This window comes from Petromyzon marinus (assembly GCF_048934315.1).
Source record: "Petromyzon marinus isolate PM22_M1 ecotype Great Lakes invasive population chromosome 77 unlocalized genomic scaffold, UKy_Petmar_22M1.pri1.0 chr77_unloc.1, whole genome shotgun sequence".
NCBI classification, from domain to species: Eukaryota; Metazoa; Chordata; class Hyperoartia; order Petromyzontiformes; family Petromyzontidae; genus Petromyzon; species Petromyzon marinus.
This window is the reverse complement of record NW_027422621.1, coordinates 665,880-688,656: the sequence shown is the minus strand read 5'-3', so window position 1 is coordinate 688,656 and position 22,777 is coordinate 665,880. Positions and strand designations below refer to the sequence as shown.

The following is a 22,777-nucleotide window of genomic DNA, read 5'->3' as shown; positions in this document are numbered from 1 at the left end:
GGGGAGAGAGACACGGGGAGAGAGAGACACGGGGAGAGAGAGACACGGGGAGAGAGAGACACGGGGGTAGAGAGACACGGGGAGAGAGACACGGGGAGAGAGACACGGGGAGAGAGAGACACGGGGAGAGAGAGACACGGGGAGAGAGACGGGGGGGAGAGACACGGGGAGGGAGAGACACGGGGAGAGAGAGACACGGGGAGAGAGAGAGACACGGGGAGAGAGACGGGGGGGAGAGAGAGACACGGGGAGAGAGAGACACGGGGAGAGAGACGGGGGGGAGAGAGAGACACGGGGAGGGAGAGACACGGGGAGAGAGACGGGGGGGAGAGAGAGACATGGGGAGAGAGAGACACGGGGAGGGAGAGAGACACGGGGAGAGACGCGGGGAGAGAGAGACACGGGGAGAGAGAGAGAGAGACACGGGGAGAGAGAGACACGGGGAGAGAGAGAGAGAGAGACACGGGGAGAGAGACGAGGGGGAGAGACACGGGGAGAGAGAGACACGGTGAGAGAGAGAGACACGGGGAGAGAGAGACACGGGGAGAGAGACACGGGGAGAGAGAGAGACACGGGGAGAGAGAGAGACACGGGGAGAGAGAGACACGGGGAGAGAGAGACACGGGGAGAGAGAGACAAGGGGAGAGAGAGACACGGGGAGAGACGCGGGGAGAGAGAGACATGGTGAGAGAGAGAGACGGGGAGAGAGACACGGGGAGAGAGAGAGACACGAGGAGAGAGAGACACGGGGAGAGAGAGAGACACGGGGAGAGAGACCGGGGGGAGAGAGAGACACGGGGAGAGAGAGACACGGGGAGAGAGACGGGGGGGGGAGAGACACGGGGAGAGAGAGACACGGGCAGAGAGACACGGGGAGAGAGAGACACGGGGGGAGAGAGACACGGGGGGAGAGACGGGGGGGGAGAGACACGGGGAGAGAGAGACACGGGGAGAGAGAGACACGGGGAGAGAGACGGGGGGACAGACACGGGGAGAGAGAGACACGGGGAGAGAGAGACACGGGGAGAGAGAGACACGGGGAGAGAGACGGGGGGGAGAGACACGGGGAGAGAGAAACACGGGGAGAGAGACGGGGGGGAGAGACACGGGGAGAGAGAGACACGGGGGGGAGAGACACGGGGAGAGAGAGACACGGGGAGAGAGACGGGGGGGAGAGACACGGGGAGAGAGAGACACGGGGAGAGAGAGACACGGGGAGAGAGAGACACCGGGGAGAGAGAGACACGGGGAGAGAGAGACACGGGGGGAGAGAGACACGGGGAGAGAGAGACACGGAGAGAGAGAGACACGGGGAGAGAGAGACACCGGGGGGGAGAGACACGGGGAGAGAGACACGGGGGGAGAGACACGGGAGAGAGACACGGGGAGTGGGACACGGGGAGAGAGAGACACGGGGAGAGAGAGACACGGGGAGAGAGACGGGGGGACAGACACGGGGAGAGAGAGACACGGTGAGAGAGAGACACGGGGAGAGAGACGGGGGGGAGAGACACGGGGAGAGAGACACGGGGAGAGAGAGACACGGGGAGAGAGACACGGGGAGAGAGACACGGGGAGAGAGAGACACGGGGAGAGAGAGACACGGGGAGAGAGACACGGGGAGAGAGAGACACGGGGAGAGAGACACGGGGAGAGAGAGAGACACCGGGAGAGAGACACGGGGAGAGAGAGACACGGTGAGAGAGAGACGCGGGGAGAGACACACAGGGAGAGAGAGACACCAGGAGAGAGACACGGGGAGAGAGACACGGTGAGAGAGACACGGGGAGAGAGACAATGGGAGAGAGAGAGACGGGGAGAGAGACACGGGGAGAGAGAGACACGGGGAGAGAGACACGGGGGGAGAGAGAGAGACACGGGGAGAGAGAGAGACACGGGGGGAGAGAGAGAGACACGGGGAGAGAGAGAGACACGGGGAGAGAGACGCGGGGAGAGAGAAAGACGGGGGGAGAGACACGGGGGGAGAGATACGGGGGGAGAGAGACACGGGGAGAGAGACACGGGGGGAGAGAGACGCGGGGAGAGAGAGACGCGGGGAGAGAGAGAGAGACACGGGGAGAGAGACACGGGGAGAGAGACACGGGGGGAGAGAGACACGAGGAGAGACACACGGGGAGAGAGAGACACCGGGAGGGAGACACGGGGAGAGAGACACGGTGAGAGAGACAGAACGGGGAGAGAGACATGGTGAGAGAGAGAGAGAGACGGGGAGAGAGACACGGGGAGAGAGAGACACGGGGAGAGAGACACGGGGGAGAGAGAGAGACACGGGGAGAGAGAGAGACACGGGGGGAGAGAGAGAGACACGGGGAGAGAGAGAGACACGGGGAGAGAGACGCGGGGAGAGAGAAAGACGGGGGGAGAGACACGGGGGGAGAGAAACGGGGGGAGAGAGACACGGGGAGAGAGACACGGGGAGAGAAAGAGACACGGGGAGAGAGACACGGGGAGAGAGACACGGGGGGAGAGACACGGGGAGAGAGAGACACGGGGAGAGAGAGACACGGGGAGAGAGACACGGGGGGAGAGAGACACGGGGAGAGAGACACGGGGAGAGAGACCCGGGGAGAGACGTGGGGAGAGAGAGAGACGGGGAGAGAGAAAGACACGGGGAGAGAGACACGGGGAGAGAGAGACACGGGGAGAGAGAGACACGGGGAGAGAGAGAGACACGGGGAGAGAGAGAGACACGGGGAGAGAGAGACACGGGGAGAGAGAGAGACACGGGGAGAGAGAGAGACACGGGGAGAGAGAGAGACACGGGGAGAGAGAGAGACACGGGGAGAGAGAGACACGGGGAGAGAGAGACACGGGGAGAGAGACGCGGGGGGAGAAAGACACAAAGAGAGAGACGGGGAGAGAGAGACACGGGGGGAGAGAGACACGGGGAGAGAGAGACACTGGGAGAGAGAGACACGGGGGGAGAGACACGGGGAGAGAGAGACACGGGGAGAGAGAGACACCGGGGGAGAAAGACACGGGGAGAGAGACACGGGGAGAGAGAGACACGGGGGGTGAGAGAGACACGGGGAGAGAGAGACACGGGGGGTGAGAGAGACACGGGGAGAGAGACGCAGGGAGAGAGAGACGCGGGGAGAGAGACAAGGGGAGAGAGACGCGGGGAGAGAGAGACATGGTGAGAGAGAGAGACGGGGAGAGAGACACGGGGAGAGAGAGAGACACGAGGAGAGAGAGACACGGGGAGAGAGAGAGACACGGGTAGAGAGACCGGGGGGAGAGAGAGACACGGGGAGAGAGAGACACGCGGAGAGAGACGGGGGGGGGAGAGACACGGGGAGAGAGAGACACGGGCAGAGAGACACGGGGAGAGAGAGACACGGGGGGAGAGAGACACGGGGAGAGAGACGGGGGGGAGAGACACGGGGAGAGAGAGACACGGGGAGAGAGAGACACGGGGAGAGAGACGGGGGGACAGACACGGGGAGAGAGAGACACGGGGAGAGAGAGACACGGGGAGAGAGAGACACGGGGAGAGAGACGGGGGGGAGAGACACGGGGAGAGAGAAACACGGGGAGAGAGACGGGGGGGAGAGACACGGGGAGAGAGAGACACGGGGGGGAGAGACACGGGGAGAGAGAGACACGGGGAGAGAGACGGGGGGGAGAGACACGGGGAGAGAGAGACACGGGGAGAGAGAGACACGGGGAGAGAGAGACACCGGGGAGAGAGAGACACGGGGAGAGAGAGACACGGGGGGAGAGAGACACGGGGAGAGAGAGACACGGGGAGAGAGAGACACGGGGAGAGAGAGACACCGGGGGGGAGAGACACGGGGAGAGAGACACGGGGGGAGAGACACGGGAGAGAGACACGGGGAGTGGGACACGGGGAGAGAGAGACACGGGGAGAGAGAGACACGGGGAGAGAGACGGGGGGACAGACACGGGGAGAGAGAGACACGGTGAGAGAGAGACACGGGGAGAGAGACGGGGGGGAGAGACACGGGGAGAGAGAGACACGGGGAGAGAGAGACACGGGGAGAGAGAGACACGGGGAGAGAGACACGGGGAGAGAGAGACACGGGGAGAGAGAGACACGGGGAGAGAGACACGGGGAGAGAGAGACACGGGGAGAGAGACACGGGGAGAGAGAGAGACACCGGGAGAGAGACACGGGGAGAGAGAGACACGGTGAGAGAGAGACGCGGGGAGAGACACACAGGGAGAGAGAGACACCGGGAGAGAGACACGGGGAGAGAGACACGGTGAGAGAGACACGGGGAGAGAGACATGGTGAGAGAGAGAGACGGGGAGAGAGACACGGGGAGAGAGAGACACGGGGAGAGAGACACGGGGGGAGAGAGAGAGACACGGGGAGAGAGAGAGACACGGGGGGAGAGAGAGAGACACGGGGAGAGAGAGAGACACGGGGAGAGAGACGCGGGGAGAGAGAAAGACGGGGGGAGAGACACGGGGGGAGAGATACGGGGGGAGAGAGACACGGGGAGAGAGACACGGGGAGAGAGACACGGGGAGAGACGTGGGGAGAGAGAGAGACGGGGAGAGAGAAAGACACGGGGAGAGAGACACGGGGATAGAGATACGGGGAGAGAGACACGGGGAGAGAGAGACACGGGGAGAGAGAGACACGGGGAGAGAGAGAGACACGGGGAGAGAGAGAGACACGGGGAGAGAGAGACACGGGGAGAGAGAGAGACACGGGGAGAGAGAGAGACACGGGGAGAGAGAGAGACACGGGGAGAGAGACGCGGGGGGAGAAAGACACAAAGAGAGAGACGGGGAGAGAGAGACACGTGGGGAGAGAGACACGGGGAGAGAGAGACACGGGGAGAGAGAGACACGGGGGGAGAGACACGGGGAGAGAGAGACACGGGGAGAGAGAGACACCGGGGGAGAAAGACACGGGGAGAGAGACACGGGGAGAGAGAGACACGGGGGGTGAGAGAGACACGGGGAGAGAGAGACACGGGGGGTGAGAGAGACACGGGGAGAGAGACGCAGGGAGAGAGAGACGCGGGGAGAGAGACAAGGGGAGAGAGACACGGGGAGAGAGACACGGGGGGAGAGAGAGACACGGGGGGAGAGAGAGACACGGGGAGAGAGAGAGACACGGGGAGAGAGAGACACGGGGAGAGAGAGACACGGGGAGAGAGAGACACGGGGGGAGAGAGACACGGGGAGAGAGACACGGGGGGAGAGAGACACGGGGTGAGAGACACGGGGAGAGAGAGACACGGGGAGAGAGAGACACGGGGAGAGAGACACGGGGAGAGAGAGAGAGACACGGGGAGAGAGACACGGAGAGAGAGACACGGGGGGAGAGAGACACGAGGAGAGACACACGGGGAGAGAGAGACACCGGGAGGGAGACACGGGGAGAGAGACACGGTGAGAGAGACACGGGGAGAGAGACATGGTGAGAGAGAGAGAGAGACAGGGAGAGAGACACGGGGAGAGAGAGACACGGGGAGAGAGACACGGGGGGAGAGAGAGAGACACGGGGAGAGAGAGAGACACGGGGGGAGAGAGAGAGACACGGGGAGAGAGAGAGACACGGGGAGAGAGACGCGGGGAGAGAGAAAGACGGGGGGAGAGACACGGGGGGAGAGAAACGGGGGGAGAGAGACACGGGGAGAGAGACACGGGGAGAGAGAGAGAGACACGGGGAGAGAGACACGGGGAGAGAGACACGGGGGGAGAGACACGGGGAGAGAGAGACACGGGGAGAGAGAGACACGGGGAGAGAGACACGGGGGGAGAGAGACACGGGGAGAGAGACACGGGGAGAGAGACCCGGGGAGAGACGTGGGGAGAGAGAGAGACGGGGAGAGAGAAAGACACGGGGAGAGAGACACGGGGAGAGAGAGACACGGGGAGAGAGAGACACGGGGAGAGAGAGAGACACGGGGAGAGAGAGAGACACGGGGAGAGAGAGACACGGGGAGAGAGAGAGACACGGGGAGAGAGAGAGACACGGGGAGAGAGAGAGACACGGGGAGAGAGAGAGACACGGGGAGAGAGAGACACGGGGAGAGAGAGACACGGGGAGAGAGACACGGGGGGAGAAAGACACAAAGAGAGAGACGGGGAGAGAGAGACACGGGGGGAGAGAGACACGGGGAGAGAGAGACACGGGGAGAGAGAGACACGGGGGGAGAGACACGGGGAGAGAGAGACACGGGGAGAGAGAGACACCGGGGGAGAAAGACACGGGGAGAGAGACACGGGGAGAGAGAGACACGGGGGGTGAGAGAGACACGGGGAGAGAGAGACACGGGGGGTGAGAGAGACACGGGGAGAGAGACGCAGGGAGAGAGAGACGCGGAGAGAGAGACAAGGGGAGAGAGACACGGGGAGAGAGACAAGGGGGGAGAGAGAGACACGGGGGGAGAGAGAGACACGGGGAGAGAGAGAGACACGGGGAGAGAGAGACACGGGGAGAGAGAGACACGGGGAGAGAGAGACACGGGGGGAGAGAGACACGGGGAGAGAGACACGGGGGGAGAGAGACACGGGGTGAGAGACACGGGGAGAGAGAGACACGGGGAGAGAGAGACACGGGGAGAGAGACACGGGGAGAGAGAGACACGGGGAGAGAGAGACACGGGGAGAGAGAGACACGGGGGTAGAGAGACACGGGGAGAGAGACACGGGGAGAGAGACACGGGGAGAGAGACGCAGGGAGAGAGAGACGCGGGGAGAGAGACAAGGGGAGAGAGACACGGGGAGAGAGACACGGGGGGAGAGAGAGACACGGGGGGAGAGAGAGACACGGGGAGAGAGAGAGACACGGGGAGAGAGAGACACGGGGAGAGAGAGACACGGGGAGAGAGAGACACGGGGGGAGAGAGACACGGGGAGAGAGACACGGGGGGAGAGAGACACGGGGTGAGAGACACGGGGAGAGAGAGACACGGGGAGAGAGAGACACGGGGAGAGAGACACGGGGAGAGAGAGAGAGACACGGGGAGAGAGACACGGAGAGAGAGACACGGGGGGAGAGAGACACGAGGAGAGACACACGGGGAGAGAGAGACACCGGGAGGGAGACACGGGGAGAGAGACACGGTGAGAGAGACACGGGGAGAGAGACATGGTGAGAGAGAGAGAGAGACGGGGAGAGAGACACGGGGAGAGAGAGACACGGGGAGAGAGACACGGGGGGAGAGAGAGAGACACGGGGAGAGAGAGAGACACGGGGGGAGAGAGAGAGACACGGGGAGAGAGAGAGACACGGGGAGAGAGACGCGGGGAGAGAGAAAGACGGGGGGAGAGACACGGGGGGAGAGAAACGGGGGGAGAGAGACACGGGGAGAGAGACACGGGGAGAGAGAGAGAGACACGGGGAGAGAGACACGGGGAGAGAGACACGGGGGGAGAGACACGGGGAGAGAGAGACACGGGGAGAGAGAGACACGGGGAGAGAGACACGGGGGGAGAGAGACACGGGGAGAGAGACACGGGGAGAGAGACCCGGGGAGAGACGTGGGGAGAGAGAGAGACGGGGAGAGAGAAAGACACGGGGAGAGAGACACGGGGAGAGAGAGACACGGGGAGAGAGAGACACGGGGAGAGAGAGAGACACGGGGAGAGAGAGAGACACGGGGAGAGAGAGACACGGGGAGAGAGAGAGACACGGGGAGAGAGAGAGACACGGGGAGAGAGAGAGACACGGGGAGAGAGAGAGACACGGGGAGAGAGAGACACGGGGAGAGAGAGACACGGGGAGAGAGACACGGGGGGAGAAAGACACAAAGAGAGAGACGGGGAGAGAGAGACACGGGGGGAGAGAGACACGGGGAGAGAGAGACACGGGGAGAGAGAGACACGGGGGGAGAGACACGGGGAGAGAGAGACACGGGGAGAGAGAGACACCGGGGGAGAAAGACACGGGGAGAGAGACACGGGGAGAGAGAGACACGGGGGGTGAGAGAGACACGGGGAGAGAGAGACACGGGGGGTGAGAGAGACACGGGGAGAGAGACGCAGGGAGAGAGAGACGCGGAGAGAGAGACAAGGGGAGAGAGACACGGGGAGAGAGACAAGGGGGGAGAGAGAGACACGGGGGGAGAGAGAGACACGGGGAGAGAGAGAGACACGGGGAGAGAGAGACACGGGGAGAGAGAGACACGGGGAGAGAGAGACACGGGGGTAGAGAGACACGGGGAGAGAGACACGGGGAGAGAGACACGGGGAGAGAGACGCAGGGAGAGAGAGACGCGGGGAGAGAGACAAGGGGAGAGAGACACGGGGAGAGAGACACGGGGGGAGAGAGAGACACGGGGGGAGAGAGAGACACGGGGAGAGAGAGAGACACGGGGAGAGAGAGACACGGGGAGAGAGAGACACGGGGAGAGAGAGACACGGGGGGAGAGAGACACGGGGAGAGAGACACGGGGGGAGAGAGACACGGGGTGAGAGACACGGGGAGAGAGAGACACGGGGAGAGAGAGACACGGGGAGAGAGACACGGGGAGAGAGAGAGAGACACGGGGAGAGAGACACGGAGAGAGAGACACGGGGGGAGAGAGACACGAGGAGAGACACACGGGGAGAGAGAGACACCGGGAGGGAGACACGGGGAGAGAGACACGGTGAGAGAGACACGGGGAGAGAGACATGGTGAGAGAGAGAGAGAGACGGGGAGAGAGACACGGGGAGAGAGAGACACGGGGAGAGAGACACGGGGGGAGAGAGAGAGACACGGGGAGAGAGAGAGACACGGGGGGAGAGAGAGAGACACGGGGAGAGAGAGAGACACGGGGAGAGAGACGCGGGGAGAGAGAAAGACGGGGGGAGAGACACGGGGGGAGAGAAACGGGGGGAGAGAGACACGGGGAGAGAGACACGGGGAGAGAGAGAGAGACACGGGGAGAGAGACACGGGGAGAGAGACACGGGGGGAGAGACACGGGGAGAGAGAGACACGGGGAGAGAGAGACACGGGGAGAGAGACACGGGGGGAGAGAGACACGGGGAGAGAGACACGGGGAGAGAGACCCGGGGAGAGACGTGGGGAGAGAGAGAGACGGGGAGAGAGAAAGACACGGGGAGAGAGACACGGGGAGAGAGAGACACGGGGAGAGAGAGAGACACGGGGAGAGAGAGAGACACGGGGAGAGAGAGACACGGGGAGAGAGAGAGACACGGGGAGAGAGAGAGACACGGGGAGAGAGAGAGACACGGGGAGAGAGAGAGACACGGGGAGAGAGAGACACGGGGAGAGAGAGACACGGGGAGAGAGACACGGGGGGAGAAAGACACAAAGAGAGAGACGGGGAGAGAGAGACACGGGGGGAGAGAGACACGGGGAGAGAGAGACACGGGGAGAGAGAGACACGGGGGGAGAGACACGGGGAGAGAGAGACACGGGGAGAGAGAGACACCGGGGGAGAAAGACACGGGGAGAGAGACACGGGGAGAGAGAGACACGGGGGGTGAGAGAGACACGGGGAGAGAGAGACACGGGGGGTGAGAGAGACACGGGGAGAGAGACGCAGGGAGAGAGAGACGCGGAGAGAGAGACAAGGGGAGAGAGACACGGGGAGAGAGACAAGGGGGGAGAGAGAGACACGGGGGGAGAGAGAGACACGGGGAGAGAGAGAGACACGGGGAGAGAGAGACACGGGGAGAGAGAGACACGGGGAGAGAGAGACACGGGGGGAGAGAGACACGGGGAGAGAGACACGGGGGGAGAGAGACACGGGGTGAGAGACACGGGGAGAGAGAGACACGGGGAGAGAGAGACACGGGGAGAGAGACACGGGGAGAGAGAGACACGGGGAGAGAGAGACACGGGGAGAGAGAGACACGGGGGTAGAGAGACACGGGGAGAGAGACACGGGGAGAGAGACACGGGGAGAGAGAGACACGGGGAGAGAGAGACACGGGGAGAGAGACGGGGGGGGAGAGACACGGGGAGGGAGAGACACGGGGAGAGAGAGACACGGGGAGAGAGAGAGACACGGGGAGAGAGACGGGGGGGAGAGAGAGACACGGGGAGAGAGAGACACGGGGAGAGAGACGGGGGGGAGAGAGAGACACGGGGAGGGAGAGACACGGGGAGAGAGACGGGGGGGAGAGAGAGACACGGGGAGAGAGAGACACGGGGAGGGAGAGAGACACGGGGAGAGACGCGGGGAGAGAGAGACACGGGGAGAGAGAGAGAGACACGGGGAGAGAGAGACACGGGGAGAGAGAGAGAGAGACACGGGGAGAGAGACGAGGGGGAGAGACACGGGGAGAGAGAGACACGGTGAGAGAGAGAGACACGGGGAGAGAGAGACACGGGGAGAGAGACACGGGGAGAGAGAGAGACACGGGGAGAGAGAGAGACACGGGGAGAGAGAGAGACACGGGGAGAGAGAGACACGGGGAGAGAGAGACACGGGGAGAGAGAGACAAGGGGAGAGAGAGACACGGGGAGAGACGCGGGGAGAGAGAGACATGGTGAGAGAGAGAGACGGGGAGAGAGACACGGGGAGAGAGAGAGACACGAGGAGAGAGAGACACGGGGAGAGAGAGAGACACGGGGAGAGAGACCGGGGGGAGAGAGAGACACGGGGAGAGAGAGACACGGGGAGAGAGACGGGGGGGGGAGAGACACGGGGAGAGAGAGACACGGGCAGAGAGACACGGGGAGAGAGAGACACGGGGGGAGAGAGACACGGGGAGAGAGACGGGGGGGAGAGACACGGGGAGAGAGAGACACGGGGAGAGAGAGACACGGGGAGAGAGACGGGGGGACAGACACGGGGAGAGAGAGACACGGGGAGAGAGAGACACGGGGAGAGAGAGACACGGGGAGAGAGACGGGGGGGAGAGACACGGGGAGAGAGAAACACGGGGAGAGAGACGGGGGGGAGAGACACGGGGAGAGAGAGACACGGGGGGGAGAGACACGGGGAGAGAGAGACACGGGGAGAGAGACGGGGGGGAGAGACACGGGGAGAGAGAGACACGGGGAGAGAGAGACACGGGGAGAGAGAGACACCGGGGAGAGAGAGACACGGGGAGAGAGAGACACGGGGGGAGAGAGACACGGGGAGAGAGAGACACGGGTAGAGAGAGACACGGGGAGAGAGAGACACCGGGGGGGAGAGACACGGGGAGAGAGACACGGGGGGAGAGACACGGGAGAGAGACACGGGGAGTGGGACACGGGGAGAGAGAGACACGGGGAGAGAGAGACACGGGGAGAGAGACGGGGGGACAGACACGGGGAGAGAGAGACACGGTGAGAGAGAGACACGGGGAGAGAGACGGGGGGGAGAGACACGGGGAGAGAGAGACACGGGGAGAGAGAGACACGGGGAGAGAGAGACACGGGGAGAGAGACACGGGGAGAGAGAGACACGGGGAGAGAGAGACACGGGGAGAGAGACACGGGGAGAGAGAGACACGGGGAGAGAGACACGGGGAGAGAGAGAGAGACACGGGGAGAGAGAGACACGGGGAGAGAGAGAGAGAGACACGGGGAGAGAGACGAGGGGGAGAGACACGGGAAGAGAGAGACACGGTGAGAGAGAGAGACACGGGGAGAGAGAGACACGGGGAGAGAGACACGGGGAGAGAGAGAGACACGGGGAGAGAGAGAGACACGGGGAGAGAGAGAGACACGGGGAGAGAGAGACACGGGGAGAGAGAGACACGGGGAGAGAGAGACAAGGGGAGAGAGAGACACGGGGAGAGACGCGGGGAGAGAGAGACATGGTGAGAGAGAGAGACGGGGAGAGAGACACGGGGAGAGAGAGAGACACGAGGAGAGAGAGACACGGGGAGAGAGAGAGACACGGGGAGAGAGACCGGGGGGAGAGAGAGACACGGGGAGAGAGAGACACGGGGAGAGAGACGGGGGGGGGGAGAGACACGGGGAGAGAGAGACACGGGCAGAGAGACACGGGGAGAGAGAGACACGGGGGGAGAGAGACACGGGGAGAGAGACGGGGGGGAGAGACACGGGGAGAGAGAGACACGGGGAGAGAGAGACACGGGGAGAGAGACGGGGGGACAGACTCGGGGAGAGAGAGACACGGGGAGAGAGAGACACGGGGAGAGAGAGACACGGGGAGAGAGACGGGGGGGAGAGACACGGGGAGAGAGAAACACGGGGAGAGAGACGGGGGGGAGAGACACGGGGAGAGAGAGACACGGGGGGGAGAGACACGGGGAGAGAGAGACACGGGGAGAGAGACGGGGGGGAGAGACACGGGGAGAGAGAGACACGGGGAGAGAGAGACACGGGGAGAGAGAGACACCGGGGAGAGAGAGACACGGGGAGAGAGAGACACGGGGGGAGAGAGACACGGGGAGAGAGAGACACGGGTAGAGAGAGACACGGGGAGAGAGAGACACCGGGGGGGAGAGACACGGGGAGAGAGACACGGGGGGAGAGACACGGGAGAGAGACACGGGGAGTGGGACACGGGGAGAGAGAGACACGGGGAGAGAGAGACACGGGGAGAGAGACGGGGGGACAGACACGGGGAGAGAGAGACACGGTGAGAGAGAGACACGGGGAGAGAGACGGGGGGGAGAGACACGGGGAGAGAGAGACACGGGGAGAGAGAGACACGGGGAGAGAGAGACACGGGGAGAGAGACACGGGGAGAGAGAGACACGGGGAGAGAGAGACACGGGGAGAGAGACACGGGGAGAGAGAGACACGGGGAGAGAGACACGGGGAGAGAGAGAGACACCGGGAGAGAGACACGGGGAGAGAGAGACACGGTGAGAGAGAGACGCGGGGAGAGACACACAGGGAGAGAGAGACACCGGGAGAGAGACACGGGGAGAGAGACACGGTGAGAGAGACACGGGGAGAGAGACATGGTGAGAGAGAGAGACGGGGAGAGAGACACGGGGAGAGAGAGACACGGGGAGAGAGACACGGGGGGAGAGAGAGAGACACGGGGAGAGAGAGAGACACGGGGGGAGAGAGAGAGACACGGGGAGAGAGAGAGACACGGGGAGAGAGACGCGGGGAGAGAGAAAGACGGGGGGAGAGACACGGGGGGAGAGATACGGGGGGAGAGAGACACGGGGAGAGAGACACGGGGAGAGAGACACGGGGAGAGACGTGGGGAGAGAGAGAGACGGGGAGAGAGAAAGACACGGGGAGAGAGACACGGGGATAGAGATACGGGGAGAGAGACACGGGGAGAGAGAGACACGGGGAGAGAGAGACACGGGGAGAGAGAGAGACACGGGGAGAGAGAGAGACACGGGGAGAGAGAGACACGGGGAGAGAGAGAGACACGGGGAGAGAGAGAGACACGGGGAGAGAGAGAGACACGGGGAGAGAGAGACACGGGGAGAGAGACGCGGGGGGAGAAAGACACAAAGAGAGAGACGGGGAGAGAGAGACACGGGGGGAGAGAGACACGGGGAGAGAGAGACACGGGGAGAGAGAGACACGGGGGGAGAGACACGGGGAGAGAGAGACACGGGGAGAGAGAGACACCGGGGGAGAAAGACACGGGGAGAGAGACACGGGGAGAGAGAGACACGGGGGGTGAGAGAGACACGGGGAGAGAGAGACACGGGGGGTGAGAGAGACACGGGGAGAGAGACGCAGGGAGAGAGAGACGCGGGGAGAGAGACAAGGGGAGAGAGACACGGGGAGAGAGACACGGGGGGAGAGAGAGACACGGGGGGAGAGAGAGACACGGGGAGAGAGAGAGACACGGGGAGAGAGAGACACGGGGAGAGAGAGACACGGGGAGAGAGAGACACGGGGGGAGAGAGACACGGGGAGAGAGACACGGGGGGAGAGAGACACGGGGTGAGAGACACGGGGAGAGAGAGACACGGGGAGAGAGAGACACGGGGAGAGAGACACGGGGAGAGAGAGACACGGGGAGAGAGAGACACGGGGAGAGAGAGACACGGGGGTAGAAAGACACGGGGAGAGAGACACGGGGAGAGAGACACGGGGAGAGAGAGACACGGGGAGAGAGAGACACGGGGAGAGAGACGGGGGGGAGAGACACGGGGAGGGAGAGACACGGGGAGAGAGAGACACGGGGAGAGAGAGAGACACGGGGAGAGAGACGGGGGGGAGAGAGAGACACGGGGAGAGAGAGACACGGGGAGAGAGACGGGGGGGAGAGAGAGACACGGGGAGGGAGAGACACGGGGAGAGAGACGGGGGGGAGAGAGAGACACGGGGAGAGAGAGACACGGGGAGGGAGAGAGACACGGGGAGAGACGCGGGGAGAGAGAGACACGGGGAGAGAGAGAGAGACACGGGGAGAGAGAGACACGGGGAGAGAGAGAGAGAGACACGGGGAGAGAGACGAGGGGGAGAGACACGGGGAGAGAGAGACACGGTGAGAGAGAGAGACACGGGGAGAGAGAGACACGGGGAGAGAGACACGGGGAGAGAGAGAGACACGGGGAGAGAGAGAGACACGGGGAGAGAGAGAGACACGGGGAGAGAGAGACACGGGGAGAGAGAGACACGGGGAGAGAGAGACAAGGGGAGAGAGAGACACGGGGAGAGACGCGGGGAGAGAGAGACATGGTGAGAGAGAGAGACGGGGAGAGAGAGACATGGTGAGAGAGAGAGACGGGGAGAGAGACACGGGGAGAGAGAGAGACACGGGGAGAGAGACCGGGGGGAGAGAGAGACACGGGGAGAGAGACCGGGGGGAGAGAGAGACACGGGGAGAGAGAGACACGGGGAGAGAGACGGGGGGGGGAGAGACACGGGGAGAGAGAGACACGGGCAGAGAGACACGGGGAGAGAGAGACACGGGGGGAGAGAGACACGGGGAGAGAGACGGGGGGGAGAGACACGGGAGAGAGAGACACGGGGAGAGAGAGACACGGGGAGAGAGACGGGGGGACAGACACGGGGAGAGAGAGACACGGGGAGAGAGAGACACGGGGAGAGAGAGACACGGGGAGAGAGACGGGGGGGAGAGACACGGGGAGAGAGAAACACGGGGAGAGAGACGGGGGGGAGAGACACGGGGAGAGAGAGACACGGGGGGGAGAGACACGGGGAGAGAGAGACACGGGGAGAGAGACGGGGGGGAGAGACACGGGGAGAGAGAGACACGGGGAGAGAGAGACACGGGGAGAGAGAGACACCGGGGAGAGAGAGACACGGGGAGAGAGAGACACGGGGGGAGAGAGACACGGGGAGAGAGAGACACGGGGAGAGAGAGACACGGGGAGAGAGAGACACCGGGGGGGAGAGACACGGGGAGAGAGACACGGGGGGAGAGACACGGGAGAGAGACACGGGGAGTGGGACACGGGGAGAGAGAGACACGGGGAGAGAGAGACACGGGGAGAGAGACGGGGGGACAGACACGGGGAGAGAGAGACACGGTGAGAGAGACGGGGGGGAGAGACACGGGGAGAGAGAGACACGGGGAGAGAGAGACACGGGGAGAGAGAGACACGGGGAGAGAGACACGGGGAGAGAGAGACACGGGGAGAGAGAGACACGGGGAGAGAGACACGGGGAGAGAGAGACACGGGGAGAGAGACACGGGGAGAGAGAGAGACACCGGGAGAGAGACACGGGGAGAGAGAGACACGGTGAGAGAGAGACGCGGGGAGAGACACACAGGGAGAGAGAGACACCGGGAGAGAGACACGGGGAGAGAGACACGGTGAGAGAGACACGGGGAGAGAGACATGGTGAGAGAGAGAGACGGGGAGAGAGACACGGGGAGAGAGAGACACGGGGAGAGAGACACGGGGGGAGAGAGAGAGACACGGGGAGAGAGAGAGACACGGGGGGAGAGAGAGAGACACGGGGAGAGAGAGAGACACGGGGAGAGAGACGCGGGGAGAGAGAAAGACGGGGGGAGAGACACGGGGGGAGAGATACGGGGGGAGAGAGACACGGGGAGAGAGACACGGGGAGAGAGACACGGGGAGAGACGTGGGGAGAGAGAGAGACGGGGAGAGAGAAAGACACGGGGAGAGAGACACGGGGATAGAGATACGGGGAGAGAGACACGGGGAGAGAGAGACACGGGGAGAGAGAGACACGGGGAGAGAGAGAGACACGGGGAGAGAGAGAGACACGGGGAGAGAGAGACACGGGGAGAGAGAGAGACACGGGGAGAGAGAGAGAGAGACGGGGAGAGAGAGAGACACGGGGAGAGAGAGACACGGGGAGAGAGACGCGGGGGGAGAAAGACACAAAGAGAGAGACGGGGAGAGAGAGACACGGGGGGAGAGAGACACGGGGAGAGAGAGACACGGGGAGAGAGAGACACGGGGGGAGAGACACGGGGAGAGAGAGACACGGGGAGAGAGAGACACCGGGGGAGAAAGACACGGGGAGAGAGACACGGGGAGAGAGAGACACGGGGGGTGAGAGAGACACGGGGAGAGAGAGACACGGGGGGTGAGAGAGACACGGGGAGAGAGACGCAGGGAGAGAGAGACGCGGGGAGAGAGACAAGGGGAGAGAGACACGGGGAGAGAGACACGGGGGGAGAGAGAGACACGGGGGGAGAGAGAGACACGGGGAGCGAGAGAGACACGGGGAGAGAGAGACACGGGGAGAGAGAGACACGGGGAGAGAGAGACACGGGGGGAGAGAGACACGGGGAGAGAGACACGGGGGGAGAGAGACACGGGGTGAGAGACACGGGGAGAGAGAGACACGGGGAGAGAGAGACACGGGGAGAGAGACACGGGGAGAGAGAGACACGGGGAGAGAGAGACACGGGGAGAGAGAGACACGGGGGTAGAGAGACACGGCGGGAGAGAGAGAGACACGGGGGGAGAGAGACACGGGGGAGAGAGAGACACGGGGAGAGAGAGACGGGTGGAAGAGACACGGGGAGAGAGAGACACGGGGAGAGAGACACGAGGGGAGAGAGACACGGGGGGAGAGAGACACGGGGAGAGAGACACGGGGAGAGAGAGACACGGCGGGAGAGAGACACGGGGAGAGAGACACGGGGAGAGAGAGAAACACGGGGAGAGAGACACGGGGAGAGAGAGAGAGAGAGAGAGACACGGGGGGAGAGAGACACGGGGAGAGAGAGACACGGGGAGAGAGAGACACGGGGGGAGAGAGACACGGGGAGAGAGAGACACGGGGAGAGAGAGACACGGGGAGAGAGAGAAACACGGGGAGAGAGACATGGGGAGAGAGACACGGGGAGAGAGACATGGGGAGAGAGACACGGGGAGAGAGAGACACGGGGGGAGAGAGACACGGGGAGAGAGAGACACGGGGAGAGAGAGACACGGGGAGAGAGACACGGGGAGAGACACGGGGAGAGAGAGAAACGGGGAGAGAGAGAGAGACACGGGGAGAGAGACACACAGGGAGAGAGACACGGGGAGAGAGACACAGGGAGAGAGACACGGGGAGAGAGAGAGACACGGGGAGCGAGAGACACGGGGAGAGAGAGACACGGGAAGAGAGAGACACGGGGAGAGAGAAACACGGGGAGAGAGAAACACGGGGAAAGAGAGACACGGGGAGAGAGAGACACGGGGAGAGAGACACGGGGAGAGACGCGGAGAGAGAGAGAGACGGGGAGAGAGAGAGACACGGGGAGAGACACGGGGAGAGAGAGACGTGGGGGGAGAAAGACACAGAGAGAGAGACGGGGAGAGAGACACGGAGAGAGAGACACGGGGGGAGAGAGACACGGGGAGAGAGAGACACGGGGAGAGAGAGATACACGGGGAGAGAGAGACACGGGGGGGAGAGAGACACGGGGAGAGAGACACGGGGAGAGAGACACGGGGAGAGAGACGCGGGGAGAGAGAGACGCGGGGAGAGAGAGACACGGGGGGAGAGAGACACGGGGGGGGAGAGAGAGACACGGGGAGAGAGACACGGGGAGAGACACGGGGAGAGAGAAACACGGGGAGAGAGACATGGGGAGAGAGACACGGGGAGAGAGAGACACGGGGGGAGAGAGACACGGGGAGAGAGAGCCACGGGGAGAGAGAGACACGGGGAGAGAGACACGGGGAGAGAGACACGGGGGGAGAGAGACACGGGGGGAGAGAGAGAGCCACGGGGAGAGAGAGACACGGGGAGAGAGACACGGGGAGAGAGACACGGGGAGAGACACGGGGAGAGAGAAACACGGGGAGAGAGACATGGGGAGAGAGACACGGGGAGAGAGAGACACGGGGAGAGAGACACGGGGAGAGAGAGACACGGGGGGGAGAGAGACACGGGGAGAGAGAGACACGGGGAGAGAGACACGGGGAGAGAGAGAGACACGGGGGGAGAGGGACACGGGGAGAGACACGGGGAGAGAGACACGGGGGGGAGAGAGACACGGGGAGAGAGAGACACGGGGGGAGAGAGACACGGGGAGAGAGAAACACGGGGAGAGAGAGACACAGGGAGAGAGAGACACGGGGGGGAGAGACACACGGGGAGAGAGAGACACGGGGGGAGAGACACGGGGAAAGAGAGACACGGGGGTAGAGAGACACGGGGAGAGAGAGACACGGGGAGAGAGACACGGGGAGAGAGAGACACGGGGAGAGAGACACGGGGTGAGATCATCACTTCTAAATATTTCTGACCCAGGAAATACTCACGACATTTAACTGTTCGTGATCTCAAAAAATTCACGACCTTTAAATATTCACGACCCACCACCGCTCACCACCGCTCACCCACGGCTCACCCAGGGCTCACCACCGCTCACCCACGACTCACCCAGGGCTCACCCAGGGCTCACCCAGGACTCACCCAGGGCTCACCCAGGGCTCACCACCGCTCACCACCGCTCACCACCGCTCACCACGGCTCACCACGGCTCACCCACGGCTCACCCTGGGCTCACCCAGGACTCACCACCGCTCACCACCGCTCACCCAGGGCTCACCACCGCTCACCCAGGGCTCACCCAGGACTCACCCAGGGCTCACCCAGGGCTCACCCAGGGCTCACCCAGGACTCACCCAGGGCTCACCCTGGGCTCACCCAGGGCTCACCCAGGGCTCACCCGGGGCTCACCCAGGGCTCACCCAGGGCTCACCCAGGGCTCACCCAGGGCTCACCCAGGGCTCACCCAGGGCTCACCCAGGACTCACCCAGGACTCACCCAGGGCTCACCCAGGGCTCACCCAGGACTCACCCAGGGCTCACCCAGGGCTCACCCAGGACTCACCCAGGGCTCACCCAGGGCTCACCACGGCTCACCCAGGGCTCACCCAGGGCTCACCCAGGGCTCACCCAGGACTCACCCAGGACTCACCCAGGGCTCACCCGGGACTCACCCAGGGCTCACCCGGGACTCACCAGGGCTCACCCTGGGCTCATCACCGCTCACCCTGGGCTCACCCAGGGCTCACCCAGGGCTCACCCAGGGCTCACCCAGGGCTCACCCTGGGCTCATCACCGCTCACCCTGGACTCACCCAGGGCTCACCCAGGACTCACCCAGGGCTAACCACGGCTCACCCAAGGCTCACCACGGCTCACCACGGCTCACCCAGGGCTCACCCAGGACTCACCCAGGACTCACCCAGGGGTCACCCAGGACTCACCCAGGACTCACCCAGGACTCACCCAGGGCTCACCCAGGGCTCACCACCGCTCACCACCGCTCACCACCGCTCACCCTGGGCTCACCACGGCTCACCCAGGGCTCACCCACGGCTCACCCAGGACTCACCCAGGGCTCACCCAGGGCTCACCCAGGGCTCACCCAGGGCTCACCCAGGGCTCACCCAGGGCTCACCTAGGGCTCACCCAGGGCTCACCCAGGGCTCACCTAGGGCTCACCCAGGACTCACCCAGGGCTCACCTAGGGCTCACCCAGGGCTCACCCAGGGCTCACCCACGGCTCACCCAGGACTCACCACGGCTCACCCTGGGCTCACCACCGCTCACCCTGGGCTCACCAAGGGCTCACCCAGGACTCACCCAGGGCTCACCTAGGGCTCACCCAGGGCTCACCCAGGGCTCACCCACGGCTCACCCAGGACTCACCACGGCTCACCCTGGGCTCACCACCGCTCACCCTGGGCTCACCACCACTCACCAGGGCTCACCCAGGGCTCACCCAGGACTCACCACCGCTCACCACGGCTCACCACCGCTCACCACCGCTCACCCACGGCTCACCACCGCTCACCACCGCTCACCCAGAGCTCACCCAGGGCTCACCCGGGCTCACCACGGCTCACCACGGCTCACCCTGGGCTCCCCACGGCTCACCCTGGGCTCCCCACGGCTCACCCTGGGCTCACCACGGCTCACCCAAGGCTCACCCACGGCTCACCACCGCTCACCACGGCTCACCTCGTTAAACTCGGGGTTGAGGGTCTTCTTCTTCACAGTAGTCTTGTGCTTTGCCTTCTTTCCACTGTCGGGTCTCAGGTAGCTACAGGGCACACACAGAGAGAGAGACCCTGGATATAAATATACCACTCACTCACTCACCTACTCACTCACCTACTCACCTACTCACTCACCCACTCACTCACCTACTCACCTACTCACTCACTCACCCACTCACTCACACACTCACCTACTCAACTAATCACCTACTCACTCACCACTCACTCACACACTCACCTACTCACTCACCACTCACTCACTCACTCACCTACTCAACTAATCACCTACTCACTCACCACTCACTCACACACACACTCACCTACTCACCTACTCACTCACTCACACACTCACCTACTCACTCACTCACCTACTCACATACTCACCACTCACTCACTCACATACTCAACTAATCACCTACTCACTCACCACTCACTCACTCACTCACACACTCACCTAATCACCTACTCACTCACTCACACACTCACCTACTCACTCACTCACCTACTCACATACTCACCACTCACTCACTCACTCACATACTCAACTAATCACCTACTCACTCACCACTCACTCACTCACACACTCACCTAATCACCTACTCACTCACCAATCACTCACTCACTCACATACTCAACTAATCACCTACTCACTCAACCACTCACTCACTCACACACTCACCTACTCACATACTCACTCACCCACTCACTCACTCACTCACATACTCACTCACCTACTCACTCACCACTCACTCACTCACTCACATACTCACACACCTACTCAACTACTCACTCACCCACTCACTCACCTACTCACCTACTCACTCACCACTCACTCACCTACTCAACTGCTCACCTTCTCACTCACCACTCACTCACTCACACACTCACCCACTCACCTACTCACTCACCACTCACTCACACACTCACCTACTCACTCACCTACTCACATACTCACTCACCCACCCACTCACTCACCTACTCACTCACTCACTCACATACTCAACTAATCACCTACTCACTCACCACTCACTCACACACTCACCTACTCACTCACCTACTCAACTACTCACTCACCCACTCACTCACCTACTCACCTACTCACTCACCACTCACCCACTCACTCACCTACTCACATACTCACCACTCACTCACTCACAGACTCACCTACTCACCTACTCACTCACCTACTCACTCACTCACCTACTCACATACTCACCTACTCAATCACTCACTCATCCACTCACTTACCTACTCACATACTCACCACTCACTCACTCACTCACCTACTCAACTACTCACCTACTCACTCACCTACTCACTCACTCACCTACTCACATACTCACCTACTCAATCACTCACCTACTCACTCACTCACCTACTCAAAAACTCACCACTCACTCACTCACTCACCTACTCAACTAATCACCTACTCACTCACCACTCACTCACTCACACACTCACCTACTCACCTACTCACTCACTCACTCACATACTCACCACTCACTCACTCACCTACTCACCTACTCACTCACCTACTCACATACTCACCTACTCAATCACTCACTCATCCACTCACTCACCTACTCAACTACTCACTCACCCACCCACTCATTCACTCACTCACCTACTCACCTACTCACTCACCTACTCACCTACTCACATACTCACTCACTTACCTAATCACCTACTCACTCACTCACCCACTCACCCACTCACTCACCTACTCACTCACCTACTCACTCACTCACACACTCACCTACTCACCTACTCACTCACCCACCCACTCACTCACCTACTCACTCACTCACACACTCACCTACTCACCTACTCACATTATCACTCACCACTCACTCACTCACACACTCACCTACTCACCTACTCACTCACCCACCCACTCACTCACCTACTCACTCACACACTCACACACTCACACACTCACCTACATACATACTCACATACTCACTCACCCACCCACTCGCTCACCTACTCACTCACTCACCTACTCACCTACTCACATATTCACATACTCACTCACCACTCACTCACTCACCTACTCACTCACTCACCTACTCACTCAACCACTCACTCACCTACTCATTTGCTCACTCACAGACTCACTCACTCACCTACTCACACACTCACTCACCAACTCACTCACTCACTCACCTACTCACTCACTCATTCACACACTCACCTACTCACATACTCACCTACTCACTCACTCACATTCACTCACCCACTAACCTACTCACTCACTCATCCACTCACCTACTCACTCACTCACCTACTCACTCACTCACTCATCCACTCACACACTCACTCACCCACTCACTCACTCACACATTCACTCACCTACTCACGCACTCACCCACTCATTCACCTACTCACTCACTCACCCACTCACCTACTCACCTACTCACCTACTCACTCACCCACTCACTCACTCACCTACTCACTCACCCACTCACTCACTCACAC

The 22,777-nt window shown here is 62.4% G+C and overlaps 1 protein-coding gene across 1 annotated transcript in view; it reads right to left on the bottom strand.

Moving 5' to 3' along the window:
• Positions 1–22,777, bottom strand: part of LOC116958423 (double C2-like domain-containing protein beta) — a 61,666-nt gene that overhangs the window by 12,034 nt on the left and 26,855 nt on the right. Inside the window, 1 exon segment of the mRNA XM_076058581.1 lies at positions 20,262–20,343. Within this exon segment, the coding sequence (XP_075914696.1) occupies positions 20,262–20,343 (82 nt within the window).